This window comes from Poecile atricapillus, chromosome 13 (genome assembly GCF_030490865.1).
Source record: "Poecile atricapillus isolate bPoeAtr1 chromosome 13, bPoeAtr1.hap1, whole genome shotgun sequence".
NCBI classification, from domain to species: Eukaryota; Metazoa; Chordata; class Aves; order Passeriformes; family Paridae; genus Poecile; species Poecile atricapillus.
Window position 1 is genome coordinate 5,536,162 of NC_081261.1, and position 16,231 is coordinate 5,552,392.

Here is a 16,231-nt window from a genome sequence, read left to right on the forward strand (position 1 = left end):
TCCTGTCAGGAGGATGATAGTGAACAGTTATTGAATGCTCCTGCAGGTTCATTAATATGCATGATGCTCCTCTATCACTTCTTTCAGCACAACCTTTGAAGTTAATATTCACTTTGTTACATATTACAGCTGCCATGTTACTGGTTTATTGTTTTGGCACACTGTTTTCTTGTCATTTCTTTTGTTCACTCTGAGAACTTCAAAGCAGAGGTAAAAGCTCTACAGACTGCCAGGCTCCAGACACCCCTGTGCCACAAGCACAAGCCACATCCTGTACCAAAGTACAATCATCATGTGAGCCTTGGGGTGCACCTGACAGCTCTAAATGGCCTTCCTTCAACACTGGTCCTTGGAACTTCGCCCTCCCCAGATTTAGGGCCAATGATTTATCAGATTGTTACCTGCACGTTGTTCCATGCTGCCTCTCCTCTGTCCTTCACGCAGTTTTCCAGCCTCAGGGGGGATCCCAGGGCTCCATGTTTAGTATCCACACACAGTCCAGTTCCCACATTGCGGATCTGAAATAGTTAATTAGTCACTGAATCTCCTACCAGGAAAGAAGGCTCAAATTATCTCAAACTGCAGCATTTGTATGAAGTTAATTTTTAAGATTTCTCTCTTAGCTGTGAGTCTGAGCTGGCCAGTAACAGTTGGAAGAAAGCACAGAATTCAAAATGGGACCCAGTTGTACCTCCAGCACACAGCAAAACTGAGCAGTGACAGGACTGCAGAGCCCACTGTGGGCTGGGCTGTCTCTGGTGGTGCCATTTTCCACAGGTCTATACCTTATATATCCTCCCTTAAGTCTGTGCCAGTGTGAATATGCTATAGCAAATGTACAATGAATGTCGCTCTTCTGGATTCTTAAGTACTTTAGATTTGGGAGTTATTCTTGTGCTATAGTAAATTCTACATGAATCTTTTGTTCAATTGTTTAACTTAAGCTATAGATTAAATGCTGTTGAACTTTTAGGCTTAAACTGTTTGTTGAGTTCATAGCTAAGTTTAGTAAGGGGGTCCACTCTGAACCTTGTGACTCCATGGGAAGATCTCCCTTACTCTATTTTATCCTTACCCTTTTCCATTCCCAGTCTTCACACAGGTAAATTTTGGTTGATTTCAATTTTAGATTGATTGATTTTAGTTTGCTTTTCCCCCGTGTGCTTTAACCCTCTAGAAAGTAGCAGTGTAAAGCTTACCAATAAACTTTGTCAGGCTTTCACTTTTATATTACACCTGCTTTTGTCAACACCTTTGCCAGTGATTCTTTAAGCGACCCAAAACACTCAGCCATGAGAGCTGTGTTTAACAACTCACAACCTCGCTCCTGGGGTGAGTCTCTTCCCAGAACACAGCTGACTTTCAAAAATATGGATGGTTTTCTTGCCTTTCACATGGGAAAGCTAAGGACAAGAGTAGCTCAACACAGTTGTGGAATCCTTTGGAAATACAAGATTTCACTATTGCTCAGCTGCTGCCTCTCCCTAGTCCTCCCTCTGGCATATTCTGCTTTCTACTAAATACACAACATGCAGAACAAGCCAAGTCTCTATTCTCGTTGGAGCTGTGCACTAATAGAAGCAGCTGCCTGCCCAACTGCCTGCTTTGATCAGGCCAGTGCAATGGTAGTTTTAGGTTTTGAAACATCAAGCAGATCTTTAAACGCTTGCTCACACCTTACCCACAGCAACTGAGGCACACAGGCAACCTTAAAAAAACCAAACCGCAGCCTCTCTGCCCACTGCAGATGTCAGAGCACAAACTTGCCTCTCCCCAGGCGGCTGCTGGAGGCTCCACTGGTGGGTAGAACTTTGGCAAGTCCCAGGCGACCTCGTTCATGAACCACTTGAAGCTTTTGCAGTTGAGGTTGTTGCGGAGCTCCTTCTGAGCGGCGACGTCGCCCGCGGAGAGGTGCCGGTACTCAGGTCTGCGCTGGTAAATGAATTCCGCGTATTCATCCATCCACACCTCAGCCACTCGCTTCAGGTTCTGTGGGGGAGAACGAGAGGGGAAACCACCTGAGAGTGCTGCACAAACCACCATTAGCATTCAGAGCAGCTCGCGTGTTTTTGCTCAGAAAGGATTTTCATTCACATCCACTCTTTCTCTCCAGCTTCAGGACAAAGATTATTTTTATTACTCTGTAGTTCCAAGGGACTTTTAGAAAGATATTTTCAGTTGAGGTCAAAACAGAATCCTGGCACTTGGCCATTATATCTAGTTCCTTGTGGCTAAGAAAAACAACATTAATCAAAAGATGTTTTTTTTCCTTTTTTTCTGTAAGGAAACTAGTCAGAACATGATGCTGGTAAATACCACTGGACATTCAAAGGTCTCTGACAAAAAGCTGCTTTCTTAAATCCTTCTTATTGCATCTTTTATTTCCATCTAGGAATGGGATTTGCAGTACTCCCTTCTGAAAAGCTCCAGTTCACAATACTCTTTCTTAGCACTATTTTTCCATTTCCTTGGGTAAAACTCTGAGATACCTCAGGAATACTGAGCTTTCAGGTGATGACCCTTCAGAACAGAAGCAAAGGATTTTACCTCGGCAGCAGCACATTTTATGTATTACTATAAAGCTTAATTCCCTGTGCACCTCCAAGACAGCAACAAACACCACCCACTCAAGACAACCTGCTTGTCACAGCGCCCTTGAGAATGCTGGACCTTGGGCTGTTCTCTGGCAACATCAGGCACACTCTTGGTGCCCCTCAGTAATGTGCCATGTGCAGTTGGGACTCCTTGCATGAAGCTGCTCAGTCCAACAGTGAACATTTACTACCAGAAAAGTTAGGAAGAGTGAGCAGCGTGCTGATCCTGCCCCAAATGCAGCGTGCACTCAACAGGAGCAGGTGTTTACCTCAAGATGTCTGTTAAGATGCCAAGAAACAGCCTTTCCTACCTCTCCACCATCTCCTTCCAGCACTGTGGGAGTCCAGAAGACCCAAATAGTGAATCAAAAGAAATACAGCTCCCTCCTGATGGCACAGACAGAAGAGTGCTGTTGTTCTGACAGGTCATTGCTGGGCTGAGGAATAAATCCAAATCTATAACTGGGATGATGCCACTAACCTCGGAAGCATTGTAAGGCTGTGCAAGCCTTAAGATTTCAGAACAGCAGGGCACCTCTCTGAGGTTTTTAGTTTTGCAGCCTTCCTGCTCCTAGGATGTTTTTCTCCCACCAGAGGGCAATACAATCCCTCCTCAATTTAAAAATTAGCTAGAGAAACCCAGTGCAGGATAGACAAAATCTCTTTCTTCTTTGGGCTACACTAGATTAAGTAATAAGATGGCACGGAACATTCCATTGTGGAAAATTACAGCTTGCCCATTCAGTGGTCTGTGATGCTTGAAGTTGAGAGGTCTTTCAATCACCAAAACCAATCACCACGCTGAAGCCTGCTGCTCTTGGAAAGCACAGCTATAAAATGACTGAAGTATTATACAAATAAAGCCATATCTTGTTTTTATAGCCAGCGCCTGATCACAAAGTCCCTGCCCAGCACCCAGCAGTGGCTGATGTCTGGAGCATGGCAGCTGTTCACACACACATCTGCAGCTCTCTCCCTTTGTGCTACACATCCAGCACTGCAAAACTGCTCAACTTGCACTGAACAAGTGCAAATTACAGACAAAAGCCCCTACATTTGTCTCCCATTGTGGGGTGAGAGTAGACAACAGCATGGCCATGTTGCAGACTCTTGTCGTGGGAATGTCACTGCCACTTACTCTTGCCAGGCTGACTCCTGTGGGAACCTTGTATGGAACATATTTCCTGTAGATATGACCAACTCTAGAGCAAGGGATGTCCTCCATGCGACCCCCACACATCCATACCTGTGGAACAGCGGAGAAACACGTTCAATCTTGGCTTAATGGAGGAAAATGAAAAAGAAAAGCCTTCCAAGGAATAAAAAAACCTTAACCCAGATTTTTACATTAAAGTACAGTCTTCCCAAATCCCCTCCCTGCCTTAGTCCCAAATCCTATAACAACCCGCTTAGAGCCATGCAGCAAGCTTTGATTTAGCACAAGTGTTCTCAAGCCTTCTATACAGAAAAGAACAGGGAAAAAAAATCCAAGCACTGAGAAAACAGCACACACCTTGCTTTAAACTGATATATGTTATTACAGCAACAGTAACCACAATAGTTAAACTGGGCTGCCATAAAACGCCCTGGGTGTAGGTTGTGTAACGAGGCTGTAAAAGGGAGGCCATCTCCCTAGTACAGGTGGTCATGTGTTATGCAAAAGGCTCCAGGGAATTCATGAGCCTGTTCCAGTGCCAGAAATCAGAAGAAACTGCTACTTTTTCCTGTGGTTATCACTGCTCTTTTATGGTTTCATTGCTGACATTCATTCATTGCTTTTGCAGCCTTACAATTAAGTGGAAATTTCTGCCTGGTGAACACATAAATAGCTTTAAAAAAGCCCTCAGGAAGTCACTAGAACACACTACTAGTTGGAGATGACTACCTTGATGGTTGGTTAATGGCTAGAACGGGCTCAAAAGCTTCCTTCCCCATCTGGGAAGACTTCATTTTGTGCCAGCACTCTGCAGCAACTTTCTTTTATTCTTCATTTAAAACATGGATGTAGTAATTTTGTCCAAGTGAAACAAAAGGAGACATTTTCTAAACCAGTCAATCACCTCATTAGGTTTAAGAAATATTTCTGTGCTTCACAGGAATATCCAATCAATACTTAAATACCCTTTAGAATGCCAAACAAATGACTTTCTGAATTCCTGAAGCAAGGCACTGCCTTTGCCCTTCTGTTTGTCCCCAGATCCCGTGGGAGAACCCAAAGGCCGTGGATTTTGGGCAGGCTGGTGCAGTGCTCTTGATCTCCCCATTCACTGGGGCTAATTTGAGCCACCACAGTTCACTGTACAATGAGCTTAGTCAACAGCTTCACACATAGCAGACAATTCCATTAATATTCTACAGTGACGATATTAAATACTTAGCTCGGAAGAGAAATATTTGGCCAAGGCTGCTGCATAATTATTAGCTCTGACACTAAAGTCCTCTGGAGTTTCAGCTCTGTCTGCTGGCCCTAATAATTACAGTCATTTGCTGACTGCGTATAACTTAATGGAGGTTGGTTACTCTCAGTCAGAGAAATATTTTTCACAGGCAACTTTCTAAAGTTCAAGGTACTTAATTATATTTCGTTATGGTGAGAGAGACAAGAAGAAAGTTGACAAACACTCCTACAGAATTTCATTCCTTTTGTCCCTTTTGTGTCCTGAGAGGCTGGTGCAGAAGAGATGAAAAAGCAACTAGCACTCAGCTTCTGTGAAGTTTCTTACAGAATTAGCAATACTTTTTATTCTGCAGTGACTGTGCTTTTGGCTGCAGAGTGCCAGAGCATGATTTCGCTGTTGGGAAATTAACAGGCTGAGAAAACAAGCATTTGGGCATGGTTTGTGTTTCTAGGAAGGCTGTGAGGGCTGCAACAGATCTGGGAACCATAAAAACCTGCAGGAGCAGCAGCAGAAGCCCTGAGCTCAGTTGCAGACACACACACACACAACAACCTGCACTACTCTGCACTGCACCCTGCAGCGAGAAGCCTGAGAGGTTCACAGCAGCTGCAATTTAGTGTAACACAAGCCTGGCTGCAAACACCAGCCTGTTTTCCTTGCTGCCTGCCCACAGGATGCTGCCCCATCTCTAAGGAGAGGCTTTCAGCCAGGCCACCACAATTACTCTTCTCTGGGGCATGATGTCCCTGTGTAAGCTGAGCATCAGAGCCCTGCAGTCAGTCCAGCTGGAGAGGAGAGAGCTGTCCCTGTGCTGCAGAGCTGGAGAGGCAGCAGGAGTGGGAAGCTGGACAGAACTGATGGGCCAGGAGATTGAAGCTGGTACAAGACTCCAGGCATAGAAGACAACATTACACAAACATATGCAGTGTGATCAGAGAAGCGGCTTAATTGATCTGCTTAATAAGTAAAACCTAACATCAGTTTGACTTGCTCTTTTCCTGATCATGCTTTAAAATATTTACTTCCAAACTATGCTGCAATGTAGGCAATGGAAAGCTTCCTAATCCCCACCAGCAGAGGTAGGGACCTTTCAAGGCACTCTGCCACCTCTGTGCCTTTTTAACGTTGCCTTATGCTGCAAGTGACAGTGTGGCACCCGCAGTACAAATCTAATTTTAAAGGCATGCTTTCCATTCATTCATTGCTGCTTTGATTTATTTTATTAGTGAGCTGCTTTGTGTGGTGACAGAACTCATTACAACCTCCATAAAGACAATTACCAGTCCTTATCTATACAACTGGAAGAACGGGGGAGAGGGAAAGAGCGTGATATGCATTGGTAAAACACAGCTAACAAAAGCATTAGAAAGCCAGAGCTAAAGGTCAGAGAATCTCATCCAGGGGTCTGTCAAAGAGTAAATGCAAGGGAAGCAAACCCAAAATAGCTGTGTGCTAGCTGAGGGAATGCTTCCACTCAGTTACTGATATTTGGTTGTTTTTAAACAAGAGTACAGTTCCCAGCACGACACACCAGAACATACACTGCTAAAAATACTGTGCTGTCAGACAGCTGAAACCGTGCTGGGCTGTGGGGCAGCTCCTCATGCCTTCCCCACAACACTGACTGTCCCTTACTGTCTTCTCCTTCAGCCACGGGAGCCAGTTTCTTTTAGGTGTTTTACAGCTCGTGCCTCACTCCTCAGCTGACGTGACAGAAAACGTCAGAGCCTGAACTTGCAGCTGATTTTAAACAGCCATTTATGCCGTAAGAACAAGAATTAAAGCTGGTCAGGCAGACAGTGCTTCTTACAATAATCTAATCAGATCTCATCAAGAGAGAACAGGAAATTTCTCTTCTTCCTCAGGCACAATTTTGCCAATCTTCATTTTGGGCTTGGAATCCAGCAGCTGACAGATCTGCTAGAATGAAGAGAAAACCTGGCTACACTGAGGTCAACGGGCACACTGAGCAGATTTAGCTAAGGCCACAATCTCACCCTAATAATAAAAAACTACACAAGGGAAATAAAATAACACTGGTGATATTGCTTCCATCTTCCCAGCGACCTGGAGTGCTGTAACTCCATATTCATAAAGCGACTCCAGAGCCTTTGATTCAGTCAGTATGCTGTGAAAGCAGCAGATAATATGCCACCTATTCTCTACATGGGAATGTTACGCTGATCCAATTCCCTTTCTGCAATTTCAGAAAACAATGTCAGGTAAGACAGCTGAACCTCTCCTCTCAAACACACAATACAATGCTGCAGTTGGTGTGTGAACACAAATTATCTGGGTATACAAGGTTTATGGTTTCCAAAGACTGCACCATGATGAGCCAATGCTTCCCAAGAGAGGGAAAAAACACAAAGGATAGTTAAGCCTTGAAAATAAAGCTGCTTCTGCAGGACACAACAGAAATGAAGACCATGGGATGGATCAACAGAGAGCAGCTGGCTGGTTGTGTAAGCACACACTGAAAGGTGGGAAGGAAAGGACACAGAGGGTAAGTCATGGGGGTTCTCTGCATAACAAAGTAGGTGAGAGGATGAAAGCAAGGCAAATAACTCAGGAAAACTGTAATCCTCTATACTGGAAGCATCAGCTGTTCCTGCTGCTGGGACTTGGTGCTCCCTGAGAGATTAAGGTAGCCCGTGAGGCACTGGGATCTGTGTGTGCACAGCACCTTCTCACACACCACACACCAGTACAGCCCCTCCTCACTGTCTGGAGCATTTGAGAGTGATGACAGCACTTTCTAATAATCACATTTCAGGGAGTGGAGGGGAGCACTTCCCTGCTGTTGCTTGGTGGGAGGCTGCTCAGGAACCTGAACCAAGAAGAGGGTGAACAGAGGCAAAAAATTCAAGTCAATGGTCTGAAACTGATCTGTGCATCACCAGATAGGAAGGGAGAAAGAAGCTGCCCTGTACTGCAGCTGAGAGCCTTAGAATTAAGCAGCATGTGCTGGTTAAAAAAAAAACCACAAAAAAAGCAGCAGAATGCCCAGCCTGTTCCAGTGTGGGCAAACGTGAGGTGCTGGAAAGTGGAGTGAGTATGTGCCTGGAATAAGCAGTGCAGGCTCACAATCAGCACTAACTTCAGCAACACAAGTAGAAATGCTGTCAGAAGGGATCCCTTGGCAGCTGCACCAGAACTACACACCTGCCAGAGCCCAGCAGCAAAATGGGAATCAGAAACATGCTGCTGGCATGGGACAAAGGAGAGGCAGGCATTAGACATGTGAACAGAAGCTGTGCAGCACTTGGATTTGCTGGAAAACATGTAACATGTTTTATGCTGTGGAAATCAGAAGCAGTCCATGCTGACAGTTTGGGAAAAGGACCTGGAAAAATGCAGTGACCTACAAATACCAGGCTCTTTTCCTGTTGCTGAAGCAAGAACTGAAGACCACAAGTACTGACCGGTTCTTTTGTCTCCCTTCTCATTGTTCTTTTCAGGGCAACTATCAATTTGGCTTGTTTGCACTGAGCCTTTGCATTTTATGAAGGCTTTACAATCTCCAAATTACAAGGCAAATGTTTCTAAAACTGAAATGATTTATCACCTACAGAGGGACATTCTGGAGTCTCATTCTTTGCTCTTCAAGTACAGTGTGCAATTAAAGGACTGAAAACCACACCACTCGGATCTGAGATACAAAGTACATCTATATTTATGCCTACACAAGTCAGAGACATCCCTTTTTACTCTTCTGTTTCCCCATAACCAAAAAAAATCAGAGACTATGTATTTATGGAAGAGAGGCGTGAAGCAGTTTAGTGGAGATTTATGTAAGCCAAACAGAATAGAAGCCACAAAAATACTGGAAAAGAGGCAACACCATCTCAAATAAAACTGATGCAGATAAGTGCTGTACAAAGTAGCACTTGCTGAAGGGAACAGTTTAAATGCTTCACACATACTGCTCCAAATTAAATGCATTTATGTCCAAAAAAATGAAGCAGTTATGTAGGCAGCTATTACATTGTGTTTAGAAGAGGAAAGGTCCATTATAACTTTGGGTAAAGAACTGGGTTTTGTTCACACAATCAGGAAGATAAAAAAGACCAAGAAAAACTGTAAGAGAGGAGAGGTAAGGAGATGACTCCAAAGAATCCCACCTCAATGAAGCCTGCTGAGCACAGGAGCCACGAGGCAGCAGAAAAAGGTGACAAACGTCCCACAGAGAATGCTGTGAGTGCTTGTTTACCCTTTTTCCAAATTACAAGAACACACTTCAAGGTCAGCACCTGATGATTTACCTGCAACTACCACTGGAGATTGTGATGTGTCTGTTGTGTCTGGGTGACCTGACCAGGATCACCCTGAGATTCAGCAGTGCTGGCTGTGAGATTCTGAGCTCTGGATACACACAGGTCAAGAGAAGGAAGCAGTGCCTGATTTCTGCTTGAATATGGAATGGATATATAACTCCTTCATTTCTAAACTAGAAATTTCTGTTTTAAGGGATTGCTAAGGCCCAGAAAATGACAAACCAGAAGTTAAGGTTAGAAAGTTCACCTCAATTTTTTTTGTCCCTCCTACATACAACGTTTCCTAATGATGTTTGATGCATATGTTTCATACAAAGTGAAAGGCTTCACTTGGAAAGAGTTTGATCCACCCTCTAGCTAAATGTTTTCTGAGGTGCTAAACATTGATGCTTTCTCTGTTGGCTTGCTTGAAAATTTCTGCTCAGAAGGAAGCAGAGCCAGCTGATAACAGAAATAGGTATGATTTCCAAAAACAAGAGCAAAAGGCTCCTAAATAAACTTGTTTATTTCCAGTCTCTCGGCAACAGAGCTCTGTATTTTAAAATAAAGACAAAACCAGCAAGGCATAGTCCATTAATGGCAAAAAAAGAATATGCTTAAGGAAAAAAAATTCCAAAGCACAAAGTAACCCCTTAAGAAGCCCTGTACTCCTGGTGAGGCTCGAGGAGGCCAGATCAATGCAATGGATCAGAGGCCAGCAGTACAGAAGAGTACTTGCACCCACAACCACCAGGGACAGCAACAGATTCTTTGATAAAACTGGGCTGTAAATCTGGCATGCTTAGAATCTGAATTCCCATGAGATAAATAATGTGAAAACGGGTACCCCATGCCTAAAGCCAGAGCTTTAAATTATTTGACAGTGCACCTTTAACTACAAAATCTCAGTCTGCTTCTAAAGGTAAAAACGTAGCTCTAAGCTCACCAGGAAATGCCAAAGCTTCATAAATTCTATGAACAAACCTTCTATTCTTGCAATTCCAGCAGAATTATTAAATCTATCAGCCACAGATGAATGTATCAATTTATCTTAATTTCTGAAAATACACTGAGCCTCTTTCAGTGAAAACTTCATTTTTCTGTTGCACAATGAAAGAAAAAAAGGGGGTCTTTGCAGAGATTAATTAAAGCAAATTTATCCCTCCATAAATTACCATCTCTGGACTGAAATAAAACACAGCGTGTTTCAGAGGGGATAAGCAAACAGATGAATGAAGCAGTCTTATTTCCTGCAGATCAAGCAGTGTGACTGTCTGCTGTGGCACTGGAGACAAAAGGCTTGCCCAGCTACTGTCATCACTCTTGGAAACCAGCATTTTCAGAGAGGAAGAGGCTGAATGCTGCCCCTCCTGCAGAGAATGAGCGCCTTACACAATTTCATTACACGCAACACAAAGATGAAATGGCTCTAAGCACAATGACACCCCCAAAGAGGGTGCCCTCGTCCCTCCCTTCCTGACACTGTTACAGAGGACAAGGGACATCCAAGATGACTTATGGGTTCTGGTGAGGAAATGATGGAAGCAAAGGCTATCTCAAAATCAATGTATTTTCTCCCACAGTTTGCTGTCCAGTAGCATGTGGGGTGTGTATGGCAGCGTGGCTTGCTGAGGATTGATATCCTCTGAACTGCACAGAGACATGGAGGTTCAGGCATCTGTTTTGTAAGAGATCAGCCATGACAGAATTGCCAAACTGTGTCCTACATCCCTGCTATCCTCTAGCCTTGTGCCAAGGTCAGCTATCTTAGATCAGTGGCATCCAGACACCTGTAAAATTAAATATTCAACCTCTGAAAGAAACCTCAGAGTTTAATGTAGACATCTTTACTCAGTTTGGTCCAGGCTATGGGAAGGAATCCCCCCACTGAAGACTGGCCATTTGCCTTCAGGGGTTTGGGACATTCTGGTGGGTTTCCCAAACTGGATTTCAGAGTGCCATATTCCAACCTAACACAGGTACCAGCAGTCTTGGTGGGTTACAGTGACTTGTTACTCTTTGTAAGCATTTTTGGTCAGCTGGCTAACTCTCAAAGGCCTTCACTGAGCAGCTCAATCAGTCAGTAGCAGAACTGTCCCCAGGCCATGCAGATAATGATCCAAAGTCACTGCCAGCAACAGTAATGACTCCAGTTGTTGAAGATTTCTTCCTGGTTAAGTAATAGCCTGAGTTCCTCACAGCCAGGGGTCAGCTGGATTGACTACAACAAAGTTGTTCTCCTTTCTGAGAACTCAAGCTGGAACTGGAATCCTCCTGCCCTCAAGGAGGAGAATATTTCACCATCTTGCCAGGGTGAGCACTGAGCAGCCCCAGAGGCAGAGAGCTCCAGAGCAGCTGACTTACCCTTGCTGGGAAGAGTGCACACATCGGAGCAGTGGCCACAGAACGGGGCCACCCCAGCTCATCCTGCTCCAAAACTGGCCCTCACAAGTCACTGCTCACATCAGTGCTGATTCTTCTGTGCACTGTCTTACTACTCCCAACTCTTTCACCTTCAGTCACACGCAACAGTAAGGACAAGACAGATCATTCACATTCTGCACCTCAGAACAAATTCTTACTTTTCAAAACAAAAGGAATTTCCAGAGAACATGGCTCACCTTAAAGGATATTTCATACTGCTCTCCTCCCCATATCTCCAGACCTGCATCATACCCTCCCAGCTCCCAGAACCACTTTCTATCGACTGCAAACAGTCCTCCAGCCATTACAGGAGACCTTAAGGAAAAACCAGACTCCATATTACAAACATATTCAAAGACACAGATCTCTAGCTAAACATTTAAAAAACAAAGCAAGATTTAACGAATATTCTTTTCACCACCCAGCATACCCAGTGCCATCAGCCACATCAGCACATCAAACAGTTGTTTTGGTGTTATCTCCTGATTTCCCACTTGCAAACGAGGAGGGCCAGACCAGGCTCCCTTCAGAACCTGCCAATGCCTCTCCTCCAAGCAGGCAGGAGTTGACCATTAAGTGACAGGACACCACCTCAGGCCCAAGGGACCTGTAAGCTTCACACGTGGTGCTCTGCTTCTGTTGTAGGATTGAGTCTTTGAGTTTGACCTCAAAAAGTGTTTTGTTGGTTTTTCTTTTTCTTTTTTTTTTCTTTTAAACACTGCAGAGTATAAAACACAGCAGAACTGTCTCAATGTTGGCAAGCACACCAACAGCAGAGCACAACTTGATCACAGATTTACTTCTGCAGTGCACTGTAATAATCAAAATTGCTATAATTATGCTCCTAGGTTTTCTTCTTCCCCCACCTGGGAATGACACATAACCCACCATTGGTTTGTTGGTTTTGGCAGAGCATTAGGGATACTAAATTATGTTTGAAAGATCTCCGTAATAAATGACCACATTAATTGTTACACATTAGAGTTTTCAATGAAATGTTAACTTCTGCAGGAATTAAGGTGGCAAAAAACAGCAATGAAAAGGAGAGGGTTCACAGCTACTATACAATACATTTCTTTTAAACCAGCAAAGCAAACAGCTGCCAAAAAAGCAAGCAGCTTAACACCAGCTTCTGGCTTTTGCTGTGCTGAGGTGTAAACCAACCCTGCAGCAGGGTGTTATTTCATTAGCTGGCTCTTAGCACTCTGCATTTCAGTAACTTACTCAAAGGGATCACTGGGATCAGGTTTCTGTAACTCAGGAGGAATAGGGATCCTCTTGTAATACATCTCCCAGTCAAAGGCCCCTCGCATTGCGTCTCCAGCCTGAGTCTCATATCCAAAGTGGTCGTGATCAATAACATCAATCATTGGGCAAACGATAGTCTTGCGGTTTCGGGCAATGCGATCTGAAGATTGGAGAAATATGTTAGAAAACCTGCACCAGCCAATTCCTTTGACCATGAAATTACAAAAAAAGAGCATCAAAATATGAAGTTGTTCAAGAATGACAGAGCTTTCTTCCTGTTCCTTCTCTTGTGAGCAGATGCTTGAATTTATATCAATTTATCTGCTACTTCTGCAATCCCTGAGAAAAACACCAGGCACCCATCACCCAGAAGCAGAATGGGAAGACACAGCCATACTACAACAGACTGCCAGGCTTAAACCAGACCTCTTGTACTTGATGAGCAATCCTCATTTCCAAAGTGACCAGGATGTGAACCCCTTCTGTGCAGATCCAAATCCAGGGAATAACCCACTGCACCACCCAGCTCTGCCACACCAGAACCTGGCAGGAAGCGTTTCAGACTAATAGCGTGAGTGCTCTCAGCAGGGTCAAGAAATGCAAGTGTTACATCCTCCCCTCCAATCTTTTCTTCCAACCAAATAATACAACACAGGATAAATTCCTGCATAAACATCTGGAATTTCTTAAATACTTTATAACTGAGATGGCCTCTTGTTGGAAGTTAGCTCTCAGAGTAGAGGCGATAAAATGATGTTTCAGCTTCCAAAACACATCTCACAGAAATCCTTTCTGTGCTTTAAAAAAATCAAAGCATCCTCTTCGTGTTCTCATTTAAATGGCATTGGAGCTAATTCTGTCCTCCCTCCCTGGGGCTCGTAAAGCTGCAAATGTTTCAAACTACTGCCAGATATAAACTGTAGTGAAAGCAACAGGATAAACCATCCATCAATCCTGGTGGAAAATCTGACTCTCTTCTTAAAGCTCCGCTTGGCTGTTGTTGCCACAGCCTATTTGAGCAAGTCACACCTCAGAGAGCTCTGACAGGTCACTGGCAGCAGGGCTGGGAAGGAGTTTGGTACCGGCTGGAGGCAGACAGGTACCAGAACCAGACGGCACTGTCCCTTCAATTAGTCATCCTTGGAGAGAACTGACACCTCCTCAAAGATGGATTGCTGCCTTGGAAAAGGGTGCCCATGTTCTACAAATACACACCAGCAGCTCTCATTCACAAGAAGTGTTTTTCACAGCCTTGCAGACTATGAAGTTAAATATAGTTATATAGGAGATAAAACCTTAAAAGCTACTCAAAAACTGTATCTGAAGATCTTTTCTGTATTATAAAGGCATTCCTCTCTGCAAGCTGTTGCATGACTGTGTGATAGTTTACTCTTCTAGCAAGCTGTAAATTATTTAAGATTTCATTTAATGAGGAAACAGAAGAATATGATTTCTGCTCTTTAATTAACAAAAGCATATGACAGGGTTACTGCACAGTGCAGGACTCCAGAACAGAAAAAAATCTCATACTAAACACTACAAGTTGCCAACAATTCACTTGAGTCCTGTGGTTGGTTTGCTCTCTTTTATATTTCACCTCTTTTATCCACTTACAGCACGAGGGGAAAGCAGCCATTTCAACAACCCCCACTCACCTAAGAGAGGTGGCAGCCAGTTGACATTGGCCTCGCAGTGGGAATCCAGGAAGGTGATGACGTCCCCGATGGCCACCGAGGCTCCCAGCATGCGAGTCCTGATCAGCCCTTCCCTCTTCTTGGTCCGCAGGATCCGCACGTTCGGGAACTGCGCCATGTAATCCTCCAGGCGTTTCTTCAGGTGTTCTGTATGAAAAGGAGACATCTGGACACTGGAACAACCAATTTCTTAAAAATGCTGTTCTAGCTTCACCAGAAGGAGATGTCTTTGGAAGTATGGCCTCAACAGGTAACAAATGCAGTGACAGGAAAAAGGAAGTAAAAATTACTTCTTTTGAAAGTCTAAAAATAACTGCCTAAGCAAGGCTTTTGAAGATGTTCCAAAACTTAAGAAGCAATTAACAGAGAAGAAAAAAAAAAAAGAGTATAGGATGAGAAAGAAAGCAACAGAGGAAAAGGAATAAAAAGACAGCTGTCACACCCTGAGTCAGGATTCTTGGACACTTGTGGAAAACCACTGAAACTTAGAAAATACACAAGGGAATTAATTTTCAGAAGTAAACCACACTCAGGGCATTTAAGTTGTGTGTGGTTTTTTCAAAACACACAACATAACAATCCACTCATGCATAAATAAAAACCAGGAAAAAGCCTAGTCAGACACCCGTCCAAGCTGCAAGCGAGGCACAGCCACAGCGTGTATGGGGATGGCTTCCTTAAATGCTTATCTGAGATTTGCATTTAAATATGGAAATATTTACACTACTGAACATGGACTGGTGCCACATCTGAATTAACACAGGCAATGGCAGTCACCATGATTAACAAGAACTCAAACAGGAGAGCTGCAGAGAAAGATCACTGAGTGATCAAAACAATGGACAGCTTGTTCCAAAGTGGAGATAAAAAGTTTGGTCTGCATAACGAGAGAGGGGAACACAGCTGTCTTTACATCAAAGAGTGAAGCAAGCAAAGAAAAACCTAAAAATAGGCTGAGCTGATGCTGGTCTCATCACTAATGGGTTGATCTTTTAGGCATCTGAAGTTTTGACAGCAAAGCCCATTCAGAGGGTGCCAGGGATTGTTTATTAATGCCCCACTGCAGCCAGTAATGGATGCAGGAAAGAAGCCTCACTAGACAAAACTTAGTATGTTACATCTAAGCAAGCAACTCTTAAAATCTCACACAAAAAACTTGACTAGAGGCAATCACTGCAATACAAATACCCTCACAGGGTTATTTGCCTTCTATAGGGAACACATCCTCTCCACTCTGTACAGCACATCTTCCTCAGCTTCCAAAGGAGGCATGAAAGGCAGGGGCTGGAAAAGCCAACAGCAGGAAAGTGTCCCTGAACAGGGCACCAGGGAGGCTGGGCAATGGAACAGCTCACTGAAAAGAGCAAAGGAGTGAATAAACTTAACCTAGTTATGAGCTCTCAGCCTTGTGTTGACCTGGCAACTGTGAGAACGGTCAGAAGCCCTGTGGTAACGCACATTCTGTGCCTGCTCTTTGAAGCAGCCATCATGTGCCTTCCTTCAAACATCACCCAAATACACCTCCTTGCTTTTGAGGTATTCCCAGCAAGCTCTTTGCCCTGTTCAAAGCTTTGTTTAACATTCCCCAGGATTTTTTTTTTTCACAGATCCATTTT

At 43.9% G+C, this 16,231-nt stretch overlaps 1 protein-coding gene across 1 annotated transcript in view; it reads right to left on the reverse strand.

Annotated features, from left to right (window-relative positions):
* Window positions 1-16,231, reverse strand: part of GALNT10 (polypeptide N-acetylgalactosaminyltransferase 10) — a 76,013-nt gene that overhangs the window by 2,387 nt on the left and 57,395 nt on the right. The window contains exons 5-10 of the mRNA XM_058848650.1: window positions 14,577-14,762; window positions 12,898-13,081; window positions 11,871-11,988; window positions 3,733-3,840; window positions 1,768-1,989; window positions 402-518 (exon numbers count right to left, since the gene is read on the reverse strand). Of these exons, the coding sequence (XP_058704633.1) occupies window positions 402-518; window positions 1,768-1,989; window positions 3,733-3,840; window positions 11,871-11,988; window positions 12,898-13,081; window positions 14,577-14,762 (935 nt within the window). The remainder of the gene's footprint in view (window positions 1-401; window positions 519-1,767; window positions 1,990-3,732; window positions 3,841-11,870; window positions 11,989-12,897; window positions 13,082-14,576; window positions 14,763-16,231) is intronic.